The 16,018-nt window shown below is 56.5% G+C and overlaps 2 protein-coding genes across 2 annotated transcripts in view; one reads left to right on the forward strand and one right to left on the reverse strand.

The window, feature by feature from the left end:
* Positions 1-86: 86 nt before the first annotated feature.
* Positions 87-9,301, reverse strand: TMEM80 (transmembrane protein 80). Its single transcript, XM_009185219.4, is given in 6 exon segments — positions 87-1,277; positions 3,447-3,539; positions 3,928-4,021; positions 5,266-5,285; positions 9,046-9,118; positions 9,120-9,301. Coding segments are annotated over 6 exon segments (642 nt in total). The 5' UTR covers positions 9,276-9,301; the 3' UTR covers positions 87-1,071.
* A 50-nt stretch (positions 9,302-9,351) lies between these two features.
* The window catches only part of DEAF1 (DEAF1 transcription factor), a 49,784-nt gene continuing 43,117 nt past the window's right edge, over positions 9,352-16,018 (forward strand). Inside the window, exons 1-2 of the mRNA XM_003909336.5 lie at positions 9,352-10,126; positions 13,522-13,619. Coding sequence (XP_003909385.3) covers positions 9,838-10,126; positions 13,522-13,619 — 387 coding nt within the window. The 5' untranslated portion in view covers positions 9,352-9,837. The remainder of the gene's footprint in view (positions 10,127-13,521; positions 13,620-16,018) is intronic.

The following is a 16,018-nucleotide window of genomic DNA, read 5'->3' on the forward strand; positions in this document are numbered from 1 at the left end:
CAGCCAGGAATTGACCAGCTGGCAAGCAGGGTGTGCTCTCTTGAAGGGTGGGAGAACCGGCAATGGGTGGGGGAGGTGGCCATGAATTCAAAGAGACATACACATCTCTTTTATTTACAAAATGCGGTGAAGAGAAAATATCTAGGTATTAGGATGTGATTATTCCAAACATAGAGAACACACAATAGAACCAAATGAAGGGAAAGCTACTATAACAGCTTAGATACTTTTTAAGGAGAACTTACAGTAAATCTGGGAATGGGAAAAAAATCACAGAGCTAGAATTTGTTTAGCACTCAGTGCACAAGGCAAAAGTTGCTAAAACTGGAGTGGACGGAGGCTCAGAATGTGGGCCCTGCAGCTGCTCTCTCTCCTGCAGTTCCATCCCCAGCCTCAGCCCTGACCTCTCCTCCGAAGCCCCTAAAGGGAGGAGTGTGGCTGAGATGGAAATTCTCAAGCACCAGAGCTGTTGGCTTGTTTGCATTTATTGCTTTAGGAACCCAGAGTGCACTCTTGCCCCCGGGGCCTGCCTGCCTGTGAGGCAGAGCTGGGGGCACTCAAAGCACAAGGCCTACCCCATCCTGCTTCTCCAGCCGGACTTGGAAACACAGGTGGGGCCTGGCCACGGAGTAAACTGGGCTCTCAGAGCACAAATTAGGACCATCAGGGAACTAGGGGGTGATGGGGCAGGCGGTGAGACGAGGCCTCTGTTCTGAAGGGCTCTGTCCTCCCTCTCAGCCCTGGGGGCCCATGGGGGTCCATGGAGGCCTGGCTGCTGAAGCCAGACCCCACTGACAGGGCTGAGTGTGCACTCCTGGGACTCACCTTGAAGGCAGTTCTGTGTGGTCCCTACCCTCCCTGCAGCTGTTCCCAACACCACGGCCTCCAGCAGTTTGTTCTGCTCTGGCTCCTGCTCCCACCCCTGCCAGGACAGATGGAGCCGTCCGAAACCATCTATGGCCAGTTGCTAGGAAAAGTGCCCTTCCTGTCCAGGAATGGGGAGGTGACAGCTGGGGGACTGGTCGGGCCCAGGAGGAGGGCCCCAGTGTGGGGTGTTCTGGGTGCCCGCAGCTACCTGGTGAAGGCTGCAATGGCAACCACCTGCAGGACGGCCTCCAGGCCGTGAAGGGCCAGGAGTGTGGCACTGAGGGCCCAGTCTGCCCACAACACCAGGGTCTGCCAAAGCAGGAAGTAGGCAGAGAGGAGGGCGGTGCCGGCCGTGAGGGCCAGGCTGGCGGCCAGCGGCCTCTCAGCCTCTGTCAGGTTGCCCCTGGTACCTGGAGAACAGAGCAAAAGGGGGAGTGAAGGTGGTGCAGGGTGATCCCCAGAGCCCACTGCCCGCAGGTACCTGGCAGGCTGCTGGGACCAGAGCAGATCCTTGCCCTACGTTCCTTGGGGGCCTGGGGAATTCCAGGGAAACAGCCCCCATGGCCACCCAGAACTCAGGAGAGCCAGAGAGCGTGTGCAGCACGGGCGTGAGCCCCTCCTGGGGCAAGTGCCCCTGCAAAACCAGTGTGATCTGTCTCTGGGTCTTCTGGGTCGGCTGTGTGGGCGAGGGTGAATTTGGTTTCTAAAATGATTCAACTGCATCTGCCACCTTTTCCTAATTCCAAGTGGAACTGAAGGGATTTTTTTGAAAAATTCCCAAAATATTTTTCTCTGGTCCAAGGCCAGTTCTGGAAAATTTCATGGATACGTATTAAAAACAAAACTGCATATTTAGCAAACAAATGAGTCAGGCACTAGCTGAGCCCAGGTGCCTGGAGACCCTGCAGTGTGCGGCACGCTTGGGGAGGGTCCCGGTTGGCCTAGCAACCCCCAGCAGGGCCAGACCACACCCTGTCCCCACCACCTTGGGGCAGGCCCAAGCCCCTGAAGATCCAGCCAAGAACCGGGCCTCCGTGCAGCAGTAGCGCTTGCACCCTCCCAGCAGTGCCCACTCTGGGGGGCAAGCTGTAGAGGCTCCAGGACCATCTGTAAGTGCAGACAAGACACTGATGGCCGGGCACCCCTCAGTGGAATGGGCAACTGACAGAACTCGCCTCCATCCTCCTAGTGTGTCTGAGGCCTGGTAACAAGAGGAATGGTGGGGGCCACCCTTCTCTGCAGCCTCGGTTCCTCACTGGACATCGAGCATCAGGGGTATATCTGTGTGTCAACAAGAGGGGTCCAAGATTCCAGCCTGGCAGGCGCAAAGTGCCCTGGAAGTGCCCACTGCGTTCCCCACGGCAGGGCAATGTTTCACAAACACATGTGTTTAGGTGCACGTGTTATGACCATGAGCACGCAGAGGGCTGGAAGCCCGCACCCCACTGGCCACAGAAGTGAGCTCTGGGGAGGGCAAATTTCCATGTTTTACTTCTGCACCCCTTGAATCTTGTACAAGAATATATCCTTGAACAAACTGTGTGGTTAAAAAAGGGGAGTGAGGTCAGGCACTTTGGAAGGCCAACGTGGGCAGACTGCTTGAGCCCAGGAGTTCAAGACCAGCCAGGGCAACACAGTGAAACCTTGTCTCCAGCCGCGCACGGTGGCTCACACCTGTAATCCCAGCACTTTGGGAGGCTGAGGCGGGCAGACCACGAGGTCAGGAGATCGACACCATCCTGGCTAACATGGTGAAACCCCGTCTCTACTAAACATACAAAAAATTAGCCGGGCGTGGTGGCGGGCGCCTGTAGTCCCAGCTACTCGGGAGGCTGAGGCAGGAGACCTCTGTGAACCTGGGAGGTGGAGCTTGCAGTGAGCCAAGTTCACGTCACTGCACTCCAGCCTGGGCGACAGAGTGAGACTCCATCTCAAAAAAAAAATTAGCCAGGCGTGGTGGCGGGCGCCTGTAGTCCCAGCTACTTGGGAAGAGGGGGAGGGCTGAGGCAGGGGGATTGCTCGAGCCCAGGAGGTCAACGATGCAGTGAGCTGTGATTGCACCACTGCACTCCAGCCTGGGCAACTGAGTGAGACCTCTCAAAAAAAGTAGGTCACTTGAAGGGGTTGCAGACTTGGGGATCCCTAGAGCTGGACTCGGGACGCTGGGGGCTCCCACCCCTCTAGACTCTGCTGCCTTTTGGGACCTGGCAGAACTCTCCAGGGCTCTCTCCTCAGACAGCCGAGGCCGAGGGGAAGGGGTGCTGGTGAATATTCCAGAGCTCCGGATGTGGTGGTGGGCTGGGCTTCTGATCTCAGTGCCATTACCCAGTGACTTCTACAAGACACACTTCCAAACACAGACTCTCCCAACGATGCCCCCAGCGTTGTTTGTCTCTGGGACAAAACTTCTCGATTAATACTTAATGACACTGTAAGGTGAGCCTGCAAAGCAACTGGGTAAGCAGTTTGGATAAAAAACGTCTCCGAGAACCATACTGTAAAATAATTACTATTGAAAGGCTGTGGTAACAGAGAGCAACTCTTAGGACAGGTTCTTCACGGTGTTAACGTGCACTCACCCAGGTATAACCGCAATGCTTCCAGAATCCCCATCAGAAACAGCAGAGCAAGATCGAGGACCAGGTAGTGGTGAGGACAGCTGAACACCTCACCTGGAGAGCAGAGGTGCAGACGGAACACAAGTTAACTGGCGCAGCAGCAGGAGCCGCCTCAGCTTGCCTTTTCCTTTTCCTTCTTTTTTTTTTTTTTTGAGACAGGGTCTTGCTCTGTCACCCAGGATGGAGTGCAATGGCGCAATCTCAGCTCACTGCAACCTCCGCCTCATGGGTTCAAGCAATCCTCTCACCTCAGCCTACTGAGTAGCTGGGACTACAGGCGCCCACCACCAAGCCCGGCTACTTTTTGTGTTTTTAGTAGAGATGGGGTTTCCCCATGTTGGCCAGGTTTGTTTCGAACTCCTGACCTCAAGTGATCCGCCCGCCTTGGCCTCCCAAAGTGTTGGGATTCCAGGCGTGAGCTGCCGCGCCCAGCCTGACTTACTTTTATACGTGATCATCAGGAGCGTGGCGAGGAAATACAGGGCGTAGTACGTTCCACTGAGATAAAACAGCATTTGAAGGGGAACTGAAGAGAGCTGGTGAGTGGTTAAGAATCCTCAAGCTCAATGGACCTGGGAGCAGCCTCCTAGGTGGCTGAACAAGAGGGGCTGGTTCTGTCATCTGTTTGGTGGCCACAGACACCACGGGACCATGGGGTCCTGACGACGGCTCACTGCCCGTCTGAGGCTTCTACCACTCTGCTGGCTGCCAATGGGGTCCCATGAGCTGGCAAGGCCTTTGTGGGGACCCCACCCCCCCACCGTCCACGCCAGAACAATGCAGTCTGTGCACCGCAGCTTCTGTCCTCAGTGACTGTGGACTGGTCAGGGGACGCCTCCACACGCTGGCACTCCCAGTGATGTCACCCTGACTCTGGCCCCAGTTATGAGTTAGAGAGAAAAAATAACTTTGTCATTTTCTTTTTTTTTTTGAGATAAGAGTCTTGCTGTGTTGCCCAGACTGGAGTGCAGTGGCACAATCTTGGTCCACTGCAACCTCCGCCTCCTGGGTTCAAGTGATTCTTCTGCCTCAGCCTCCTGAGTAGCTGGGACTACAGGCGTGCACCACCACACCCAGCTTATTTTTTGTATTTTTAGTAGGGACAGGATTTCACCACGTTGGCCAGGCTGGTCTCAAATTCCTGGCCTCAAGTGATCTGCCCGCTTCAGCCTTCCAAAGTGTTGGGATTACAGGCATGAGCCACTGCGCTCTTCAGAGGAAATATATTTCTGTTTGGGGGGACTTAAGTATCTACTAGCCATTTCCTGAGCTGTGTATATTTCCTATTTGTTTATGCCAATATAAGTCTATGGGGCCAGGCACAGTGACTCACGCCTGTGATGCCAGAGCTTCAGGAGGCCGAGGCTGCAGTGAGCTGTGATTGCCACACTCCAGCCAGGGTGAGAGCAAGGCTCCGTCCTTAAAATAAAATAAACAAACAAAAATAAAATAAAATGAATCTAGGGACATTCAAAGTGAGGGATTTCCATCTTCCTGCCACTACTGGCCGAGACAGAGGCAGGTGGCCATCCTCTTTGGAGCCGGGCAGTCTGGTGTGCTTAGCCACTTTGTGCAGGGCTGAGCAGGCAGGGGATGGAGCCAACACAACTGATCCAAGGAAGTTACATCAACTCTCTAAATCTGTCAAGCAACACCCCCCTCTCCAAAGTGGAATTACTAGACAGAACTTAAGGAAAACGTGGGGTGAGGCCGAGTGCTCTCTGCGTGGCAGCAATTCGGGCCTCTGGGTGCTGTCCTGGAGGGGCACGCAGCAGGATACCACTGTGGAGGAGCCTCTCCCTGAAAGAGAAAGGGGCTGTGAGCAAGTCCCGACAGCCACCAGGAGGCTTTCCTGGGGCTCGCTCCACACTGATAGGAACCACCCCTGCTTTATTCTCTTTTGATCTCATATTTGTAGAAAGCAGTAAACATATACCATGCGCCTGCCCCTAGGTATCTCCCGTGCCTCTCTAGCCATCCTTCAACGAGGCTAGGAGCCTCTGCCTTTCAGAACCTGAGGCTGGAGGCAGCGAGTACGGGAGGAACCATGGTGGGAAGTGAATCCTCCACTTCACCCTGGGCCAGACCCACCTGGCCCTCAGGGAAAGCAGCACCCTGAGCCTACCCAAACAGCAGCTCTCCTCGTTGTCTGTGGCTTCTCTGTATTTGCCACACATATATGACTGACGAAAACCTTTTCGGTCGGGCGCAGTGGCTCACGTCTGTAATCCCAGCACTTTGGGAGGCTGAGGCGGGCGGATCATGAGGTCAGGAGATCGAGACCATCCTGGCTAACACGGTGAAACCCCGTCTCTACTAAAAATACAAAAAAATTAGCTGGGCATGGCAGCTGGCACCGCAGTCCCAGCTACTCGGGAGGCTGAGGCAGGAGAATGCATAGTGGACTCCAGGGTATGGAGCTCTTGGTGGTGAGCCGAGATCTTGCCACTGCACTCCAGCCTGGGCGACAGCACGAGACTCCCGCCTTCCAAAAAAAAAAAAAAAAGAGGCCGGGCGCTGTGGCTCAAGCCTGTAATCCCAGCACTTTTGGGAGGCCGAGACGGCAGATCAATGAGGTCAGGAGATCGAGACCAGCCTGGCTAACACACGGGTGAAACCCCCCGCCTCTACTAAAAAATACAAAAAACTAGCTAGGCGAGGTGGCGGCGCCTGTAGTCCCAGCTACTCGGGAGGCTGAGGCAGGAGAATGGCGTGAAACCCGGGAGGCGAGCTTGCAGTGAGCCAAGATCGCTACCACTGCACCCAGCCTATGACAGAGCCGAGACTGCCTCAGAAAAAAAGAAAAAGAAAACCTTTTCTGGACTTAGGTTGTAACAAATCTTTTTTCATAAATTTTAAGAGACATTTGCTTTCCTTTGGAATTTTATCCCCAAACATCCCTCCAAAAATAAGAATTTTCAAAACTAGCAATGCAGCAGTCCAATCTTTTTATCATGCAACCTCTTGGGCCTTCTCCCACCCCCACCTGAGAGGTGACAGGAAGCTGGAGGAGTGAGTGGAGCCTCTTTCCGCATTTTCGATTCTGAGGTTTTGCATCTGAAGACTCCCCTGACTCATCCTGGATCCACGGTGACCTGGGTCGGACTAATTGTCTGAAAAGGGCTCACGCTAGTTGCACATGTGATATGTGCACGTCTCTACATGTGTAAATACATCAATATAGATCTAGAATTGGGCGGAAACCTCTCATAAAAGGAGGCTCAAGCTGCACCGCTGGGCGGCAGGCAGGACAGCAACCTGAACACAGCCTCTCTGTTCCATTTCCACTTCAACGCCAGGGAGGGCAGGACAGAAACCTGGCGTTAGTGAGATTTTGTGGCTGATCCCACAGCTTCTTGAGCAGATCTGGGGCCTTCTGTGCCAGAGTTTGTGGCATCTCACATGGGCAAGAGTCTTGAGCCGGTAAATACAGGACATCGGCATCAGAGACTCAGAACAGGGCTCCTGGAAGAGGCGCCACAGGCTGGAAGCAGGAAGCCAAGTGCACGGCAAACCACGTCGCATCGTGTTACCGGCAGACCACTCTTTAAACCCGATCTGTTCTTTTCCAGGCCCTAGCTAAACCAGGCTACCTAAATACCTGTCATTATCTGTGATGATTTCGCATTAATTGGGGTTTTTGTCCCTTCTGTTCCTTTTCTTAGAGGTTGGCTTCTTAAACACTTCCAATGTGTCTGCTAGTTGCTCATTGCTACAGATTGAAGTTGTGGCGTTTGGGGGAAAACTGTATAAAAGTCTTAAGTGATGTAACATTTAAATAATTAATATGAAGGGCGGCTCTAACCAGCTGTTATAGGGCGGCTGTTCTAACAATTCTAGACCTGCAGGAGCTCATTCTGACTGAACGTCGCCCTGGCTTTCAGGACATTTTTGGTCAGTGACTTACTGTAATCACAATGTGGCTATGAATAGCTGTGTCAGGCGAAGTTAAACATGGAAGTAAAAGAGAACAAATGTTTTCCCTGATGTAACGGACAAGGTGTGTTAAGAGATCTTGTTCTGGTATACACTTAATTTTTTTAGAGACAGGGTTTTGCTCTATTGCCCAGGCTGGAGTGCAGTGGCGTGATCACAGCTCATTGCAGCCTCAGCCTCCCACGCAGCTGTGACCACAGGCTCCCTGGGGTAATTTTTTTTTTTTTGAGACAGAGTTTCGCTCATTGCCCAGGCTGGAGTACAATGGTGCGATCTTGTCCCACCGCAACCTCTGCCCCCACAGGTTCGAGTGATTTCTCCTGCCTCAGACTCTCATGTAGCTGGGATTACAGGCATGCACCATCACACCAGGCTAATTTTGTATTTTTAGTAGAGATGGGGTTTCTCCATGTTGGTCAGGCTGGTCTCGAACCCTCGACCTCAGGTGATCTGCCCTCCTTGGCCTCCCGAAGTGCTGGGATTACAGGCGTGAGCCACTGCGCCCGGCCTTCCCCGGGGTAATTTTTAATTTTTTTTTTGTAGAAGGGGGTTTCGCACTGTTGCCCAGGCTGGAGTGCAGTGGTGTGATCACGGCTCACTGCAGTCTCAACCTCTTGAGCTCAAGTGATGCACCAGCTTCAGTCTCCCACGTAGCTGGGACCACAGGCTCCCCGGGCTAATTTTTAATTTTTTTTTTTTGTAGAGGGGGGTCTCGCTCTGTCGCCCAGGCTGGAGTGCAGTGGCGCCATCACGACTCACTGTAGTCTCGACCTCCTGGGTTCAACTGATCAGCCAGCCTCAGCCTCCAGAGTACCTTGGTCCACAGGGGTGTGCCACCACGACCGGCTGATGTTTACAATTTTTCTGTAGAGAGGGTGTCTTGCTATGTTGCCCAGGCTGGTCTCAAATGATCCTGCAGCCTCGGCTTCCCAAAGTGCCAGGCTTATAGGCGTGAGCCACTGCGCTCAACCTAAACTTAACTTTTAACCTAATGAAAATACACAAACAAACCTGATTACTAGAGGCTGCCCTGCCTATGGAATAGCCATTCGTTATTCCGTTAAAACAAAGCACCTGATTTCCAGAGAACGCGCTCGAAGGTGTGGCACTTCAGCGCCCGCGTTTGAGCGCTCTGGCTGCACCCACAGACAGCAGAAGGCGGCCCCTCTGCAGCACGGCCGATTTACTGCTTTGGTCTGTCCCTTCCTCCTCTCGGAGGCGAGTCTCTCACGCAGGACGCCTGAGGCACGGGCACCCGCGGTTTCTTTGGCGAAAGTTCCAAGGCTACCGAAACCCCGCGCCCATCCCGCCCACGTGTCTTCACAAAAGCCACGCGCGGGACAAGAGCTGTCGGGGACCGGGTCCCCGAGAGCCGCTCCAAAGCCGCTCCGCATCCACCCTGCCCGGGCCCAGGCGCCCGCGCGCGGGGGAGCTCCTCGGGGCGCAGGGCGCCCGCCACCCAGGCCAGGCCGCGCTTCTCGATGGGGTGACGGAGCCGTCTCGCTCACGTAGAGACGCTGGCACAGCCCCGTGAGCGCACCGAAAACGGAAACCGGATTGTCACCACAGGGAAACGCCGTGCCCGCCGCTGCTAGCCCGGAAGCCCCCACCCGCCCGAACTCACCTCGCCGCGCGGCCGCCATCTTACCCGCCCCGCCCGCCGGTCCGTCGCGATCCCGGCAGCCTCTCGGCCCGCGCCGCTCGCGCTCCTTCGGCCATTTTCGCGTCTCCTGACGAAGGGGCCCGACCGCGCCGCGTTTCGGGAGCGGACGTCCGAGCCACGGCCGTAGTCCGTCCGGCACCGCTCGGGCACTTTCGGAAGGGAGGAGGCGGAGAACCGAGGTTCGGGAGCATTCGGGCTCGGGGACATTCGGCTCGTCTCGGCTCGGCCTCGGGCTGACTCGGCTCCCGCCGGCAGCGGGAACGGGCGAAACCCGCGGCACTAAGCTCTGTCTCTGAGAGGCAGAATTGCGCCGGGCGCCGGCGAAAATCTGCCTAGAGCCGTCCAGCCCTGTCGGCCGGGGACAACAGCCGTCTCAGCCTGTTAGGCAGTGAGGAGAACCGGGGCTCAGTCTCTCGGAAGCCCTCGTGCGGACTCGGACCTATTCGGACTGACTCGGCTTCCCACTTCGGGGAGCTTCGACCCTCCTCGGTTCAGGACTCGGTCTCGGCTCGGCGGCTTCGTGCAGGTTCGGCTCTTATTCGGGCAGCCTCGGTTCGCCTCGGTTCCGCTCCACGGGCAGACTCGGCTCGGCTCTGCTCGGCGGCTGGCTGCCTTTTCGGTCCCTGTTCGGGCGGCGGCTTCGGGCGGCCTCGGCCCAGCTCGGGCGTCCTCTTCGGGCCCCGCTTCGGGCTCCGCGACCGGCGCTTCGGGCGGCCCCGGACGGCGCCTTCGGGAAGGCTCGGCGGAGTCCGGATGGAGGACTCGGACTCGGCGGCAAAGCAGCTGGGCCTGGCTGAGGCGGCGGCGGTGGCGGCCGCGGCCGCTGTGGCGGCGGCGGCCGCGGCCGCGGCGGGAGGCGAGGCGGAGGAGCCGGTGCTGAGCAGGGACGAGGACTCGGAGGAGGACGCAGACTCGGAGGCGGAGCGGGACACTCCGCGGGTCACGGCAGTGGCGGTGATGGCGGCGGAGCCCGGGCACATGGACATGGGTGCCGAGGCCCTGCCCGGCCCCGACGAGACCGCCGCTGCCGCAGCCTTCGCAGGCAAGTGCGCCCGCCGGCCTCTCGCCTCGTCCGGTTCCCGCGCGCCTACCCCGCACACCTGCCCCGCACAACTGCCCCACGTGACCAGCCCGCCACACCTGCCCCTCACACCTGCTCCACGTGACCAGCCCGCCCCACCCGCCCCGCACAACTACCTCTCACACCTGCCCCACATGACCACACTGCCCCGCCAGCCCATCCCACCTGCCCCACATACCTGCTGCAGGTGACCAGCCTGCCCCACCTGCCACAGACACCTGCCCCACACACCTCTTCCACTCAGCCTGCCCCACCCGCCCCTCACACCTGCCCCACGTGATCAGCCTGCCCCACCTGCCCCGCACACCTGCCCCACATACCTGCCCCAGGTTACCAGCCTGCCCCACCTGCCCAGCACACCTGCCCCACACACCTGCCCCTGGTGACCCACCCAGCCTCACCTGGCCTGCCCTGCACACACCTGCCCTCACCTCCCCTTTTCTTTGTGGCAGCCCTGCCTCCTACTGGTCCCCCTGTGCAGCCCTGCCCCTGCCCTGCCTTCATCTATCCTGGCTCCCCCTACCCACCTGTCCTGGAGAAGCCCGGGGGTGGATGGGCACCTGTGGTCACCAGGAACCCCCACGTCCTGAGGGCCAGTTCAGGTATGACCTGAGCACTGAGGAGCCAGGGGTGGGCAGCCTGCTGGAGGCCATGATGCCAGAGGTCAGCATGGCTGTGTGGTGGCCCAGGGGGCCCGCGGAGTTACCTGTGCAGGCTCCTCTCCCAGTCCTCCCTCTTCCTCTTGCCTTTTTCCCTAAGGACCTGCTCCTTCTGCCTCCTTCTTGTCGGGCTCCCTGTGGGGAGGCCGCCGTGGCTTGCCAGCCCATATTTTTCTGTAAGCTGCTCATAGTTTCTTGCCACACAGAGCAGCCTCCTTCTCAGGCTCCAAAACACTGGGAGCCCGGGGCAGAACTCACAGATGCCCTACAGGGCAGTTGCCATCCAGCACCTCCTGTGTCCCGCCCTTGTGTCAGTGGGGCATAGACTTCCCCGCCCACCAGCTTCCCAACGCACTGCGCTCTTCCCCATTGGAGCTCCGGAGTGTCCCCCAGGCACTCGCAGCTCAGTGTTCAGACCCTTGGAGGAGCCCCTTGTTGCGTTGTGAGGCACTTTTCCCCTAAGGAGCTTTGCGCGTTTAGGAACTGGACGCCAGTCCTGGTGTGCCGGGTATGTCAGGGCGTTGCATGTGCTCTGGGTGCTGCTTTGGCCCGGGGGCTGTCCCAGCAGCGTCTGGGCTGCCCTTAGTCCACTGAATGGCCCTCAGAGGCAAGGGGGTCACTGCTGCTTGTTTGGTTGGTTAAGAAGAAAAAGGGAGGGAAAGCTTTGTGACTCTCAGGTTGGCTTTCATGGCTAAACTCTGGTTTGACGTTGGGATTTGGAGCCATGATGTTGACTTCAGGTTTTTGTCATTTTTGCACGTATTTTTCTGAATCCATAAAAGAAAAATGATGCTGTCCATCATGATGTCAGAGAAATATGTTGACGTATGTTTTTTTCTGAAAAATATGGTAGTTGTGTTTTGATGTGGTAAAAGCTGAAGTCAAGTGCTTTCCAGGTTTAAGGAACTCAGCAGGACACGCTGCCGCCTGAGGAGGCTTTGGGCGGATGCTCCCAGGGCTGCCGTGGGCCTGGCGTTCAGCTCTCACTGTGGCCCCACACCGCCTGCTGGGGACTGTGGTGCTGAGAGGCGAGGATGAGTGAGCCCTGCACCTGGTGTGATCTGGTCGTGGAGACAGACAGCAAACAGGCTTTTTTTTTTTTTTTTTGACACGGAGTTTCGTTCTTGTTGCCCAAGCTAGAGCACAGTGGCGCGATCTTGGCTCACTGCAACCTCCTCCTCCCGGACTCAAGCGATTCTCCTGCCTCAGCCTCCCGAGTAGCTGGGATTACAGGCATGCGCCACCATGCCCAGCTAATTTTGTAATTTTAGTAGAGATGGGGGTTTCTCTATGTTGGTCAGACTGGTCTCGAACTCCCGACCTCAGTTGATCCGCCCACCTCTGCTTCCCAAAGTGCTGGGATTACAGGCGTGAGCCACCGCGCCTGGCTGCAAACAGGCATTTTTAAGGGCAGTTTGGGTGAGTGCTGGGTTAACGGCATGGATGGTATGGTCAGGACGCATTCAACCAGTATCTTTTTTTTTTTTTTTTTCCTTGAGATGGAGTCTCACTTTGTCGCCCAGGCTGGAGTGCAGTGGTGCGATCTCAGCTTACTGCAAGCTCCGCCTCCCGGGTTCACGCCATTCTCCTGCCTCAGCCTCCCAAGTAGCTGGGACTACAGGTGCCCGCCACCACGCCCGGCTAATTTTTTGTATTTTTAGTAGAGACGGGGTTTCACCATGTTAGCCAGGATGGTCTCGATCTCCTTAACCTCGTGATCCGCCCGCCTCAGCCTCCCAAAGTGTTGGGATTACAGGCATGAGCCACCACGCCCGGCCTCAACCGGTATCTTTTAAGCATCTGCTGTGTGCCAGAGATTGCCCTGGGCACAGAACATTCTAGAACTTGGTGACAGAAGAGCCACTTGCTTGGCCTGGGAGCATCACAGGAAGACTTCGCAGTGGCACAGAGGAGGGTGTGGGGGTGTTGGCAGCAGAAAGTGTTTCTCTAGAAACACTGCAACACGCAAAGGCTGGAGCTGCAGGACCTGTCTGGGATGACAAGGGCAGGAGGTGGGGTGTAGCTGACCTCTGTGGTACCTGTCCTGTGTGCAGACGCTGCCAGAGGGCCTGTCTGCATGCCAGAGGGCCGAGTTCCATGTTGTAGGGGATGCGGTGGGGTGGCACCAAGGGGCACAGGCAGGTTAGATGTACTTTTTAGGAGGAAGGGGTCAGAGACCAAGGGCAATGGCGGTAAGCATGGGGCTGAGGTCACCTGACGGTGGTGGCCTGACCCCTGTGGTGGAGGAGAGGCAGGAATGGAGCTGCAAGAGTGGGTCCAGGAGGTGTCCTCACCTGTGGGGAGGCCAAGAGCTCATTGTAGGCACAGGGCACACCTGACTGGCAGGACACAGCCACGCCACAGAAGGAGATAGAGTCCCAGTGGTGATTTGGTGGAGCTGGGGCTGGCTGGGGCATGGGGACGGGCGGGTTTGTTGTGTGCATTTTTTTACTGCACATAAAAGGCTTTACTGGGGAGGAATAGATTTCTTCTCTCTTTCCTGGAAGAGCCAAATGACTTAGACTGTGGAATAGAAATGGTAGTCGAGCGCCCGTTCATGCAAGTGTTAAGGTCTTCCCGGGTTACAAGTGCGCATACCCCAGGGGGAGTCGCTTTGTTTGAAGCGCCTGAGCGAGGCTGTTGGCTTTGTCCGTTCTGGCTTTCGTTGCTTCTTAAATGAGGCTCCTTCTGTTGCAGAGGTGACCACAGTGACAGTGGCCAACGTGGGGGCTGCTGCAGACAATGTCTTCACCACGTCTGTGGCCAACGCGGCGTCCATCTCAGGACATGTTCTGGTAAGCTGCTCTGAGGGGCATAGCCCAGTGCGAGTGGTGCCACGCTGGGGGCCTTGGGCTTCCCTGAGGCTCTCCCGGGGTTCAGCCCATCGTGTGTGCGCGTCTGCTCTGTAAGCTGGGTAGGGAGGCACTGGCTCGCTCTGCTCTCAGAAGCCTTCAGGCTGTGCTGGGGTGGGAGAACTTAGAGCTGAGGCAGAAGCTGCCTCACAAGGCCGGGTGAAGAGTCACACCTCATCAGATGGGCTGGTGGCCTGCATCGGGCGGGGACTCCCAGCTCCTGACCCAGCCCAGGCTGCGGTCCCCCCACAGTTCAGCCTCTGCCCGAGGCCCAGCGCTGCCTGTGCTCCTTACTCCTGTAGCTGCAGGGCCAGCTGAAGGAAGCAGGGCGTTTCCCTCCCCCATATCCTGTTCTCATAGCGTTTATGGCGCAGTCTCCCACCCTCCTTCATTCTGCACGCCTGACTGCCGTCTGCTTAGGAAACTGCTGAAAGCCAGTTGTGTGTCAGATAGTGTCTGTGCCACCTTCAGAGCCCTTTCGTGATCATGTTGTATCAGCTTGTTTTATGTTTTATATGTGGGGCCTTCGGCGACCTGGGGACATCGGGTCAACCAGGGCAGGCAACCTTGTTTCCAAGTGGCAGATGCCGGGGTGGGTCCAGTCTCCAGAAAGGGGTTTTCCCTGGGACCACTGGCACCTGTTACTTGTAGTCTTTTTAGCCTTGGTCATGCACCTGGGACATCATCCTCATATACCTGAAAGCAGAGTGGTTGTTTGTGTGTTTTGTTTTTGAGATGGAGTCTTGCTCTGTCACCTAGCCTGGAGTGCAGTAGTGCGATCTAGGCTCCTTGCAACCTCTGCCTCCTGGGTTCAAGCCATTCTTGTGCCTCAGCCTCCTGAGGAGCTGAGATTACAGGTATGTGCCACCATGCCAGGCTAAGTTTTGTAATTTTAGTAAAGACAGGTCACCATGTTGTCCAGGCTGGCCTCAAACTCCTGACCTCAGGTGATCTGCCCGCCTTGGCCTCCCAAAGTGCTGGCGTGAGCTACCACACCCGGCCAGAAAGCAGAGTTATTGTTAGAATGGCAGCAAACAGAAAACTTGTGAAGGACTTCAGTAAAAACATAAGAAACTTGGAAACTTCCTTCCCTCCCTCCCTTCCTTCTTTTTTGACAGAGTCTTGCTCTGTTGCCCAGACTGGAGTGCAGTGGAGTGATCTCAACTCACTGCAACCTCCACCTCCTGGGTTCGCCATGTTGTCCAGGTTGTCTCAAACTCCTGATCTCAGGTAGCTACCACCTCGGCCTCCCAATGTTCTGGGATTACAGCATGAGCCACCGCGCCCAGCCCAGACACTTGGTTTATTTCTGATGGGTGTGAGAACACACACAGGCTGACCCGTGGCCATGCGGTGATCTGTGCTTTCGGTCAGGCTGCTCCTTCCTGGCAGCGGGATCTGGGTGCCTCCTCATTTCCTAGGAGGGGCTGAAACCCAAGGCACCTGCGGGTGCCTGGAACATGCTGCCATCATGCAGCAGCGGTGTCCTGCAAGTGCCTGCAGAGGCCAAGGCTAGTCTTCTCCCCTCCAGGCCAGGAAGACCAGAGACTGGTGTGTTCCTGTTTAGAAACTGACAACAAAGCAGGGCACGGTCTGAAATAACTGTATGTTCCCTTCCTAAGAAAAATAGTCTGTGACTCTTAAACAGACACAAGACATTCCCTTTTTCCAGTGAAGAGCTGCCGGTCTTTGGTGACTCAGGCACGGTGGTAGGACCCCCATTGTGAGGTGTTGGCCCGTGGGCCTCCGTGAGCCCAGGCGCCAGGCATGTGTGTTGGGGGACCCTCAACTCCATGAGAAACTTCTCCTCAAGTGCCCTGATTCGACAGTGACATTTTCAGATGTAAGAAACAGTTGTCAACCGGGCGGGTGGCTCACGCCTGTAATCCCAGCACTTTGGGAGGCCGAGGTGGGCGGATCACGAGGTCAGGAGATCGAGACCATCCTGGCTAACACGGTGAAACCCTGTCTCTACTGAAAATACAAAAAATTAGCTGGGCATGGTGGCAGGTGCTTGTAGTCCCAGCTACTCGGGAGACTGAGGCAGAAGAATGGTGTGAACCCGGGAGGCGGAGCTTGCAGTGAGCCGAGATCACGCCACCGCACTCCAGCCTGGGGACAGAGTGAGACTCCGTCTCAAAAAAAAAAAAGAAAAAGAAAAAAAAGAAACAGTTGTCTTCTCGCTTTGCCTCGGTTGGTTTTGTATTCAGAATTAAAACCTTGGGGCACCCAGAACGTTGGGTTCGAGATGCCCCTGGAAGTCTCTGGTCTGCCCCACTGCTGGGGCAGAGCCTGCAGGCCAGAGTTTGTCAGACGACTTGACCAAGGTGGAGTTCAAGTTC

Source organism: Papio anubis, chromosome 12 (genome assembly GCF_008728515.1).
Source record: "Papio anubis isolate 15944 chromosome 12, Panubis1.0, whole genome shotgun sequence".
Lineage (NCBI taxonomy): Eukaryota > Metazoa > Chordata > Mammalia > Primates > Cercopithecidae > Papio > Papio anubis.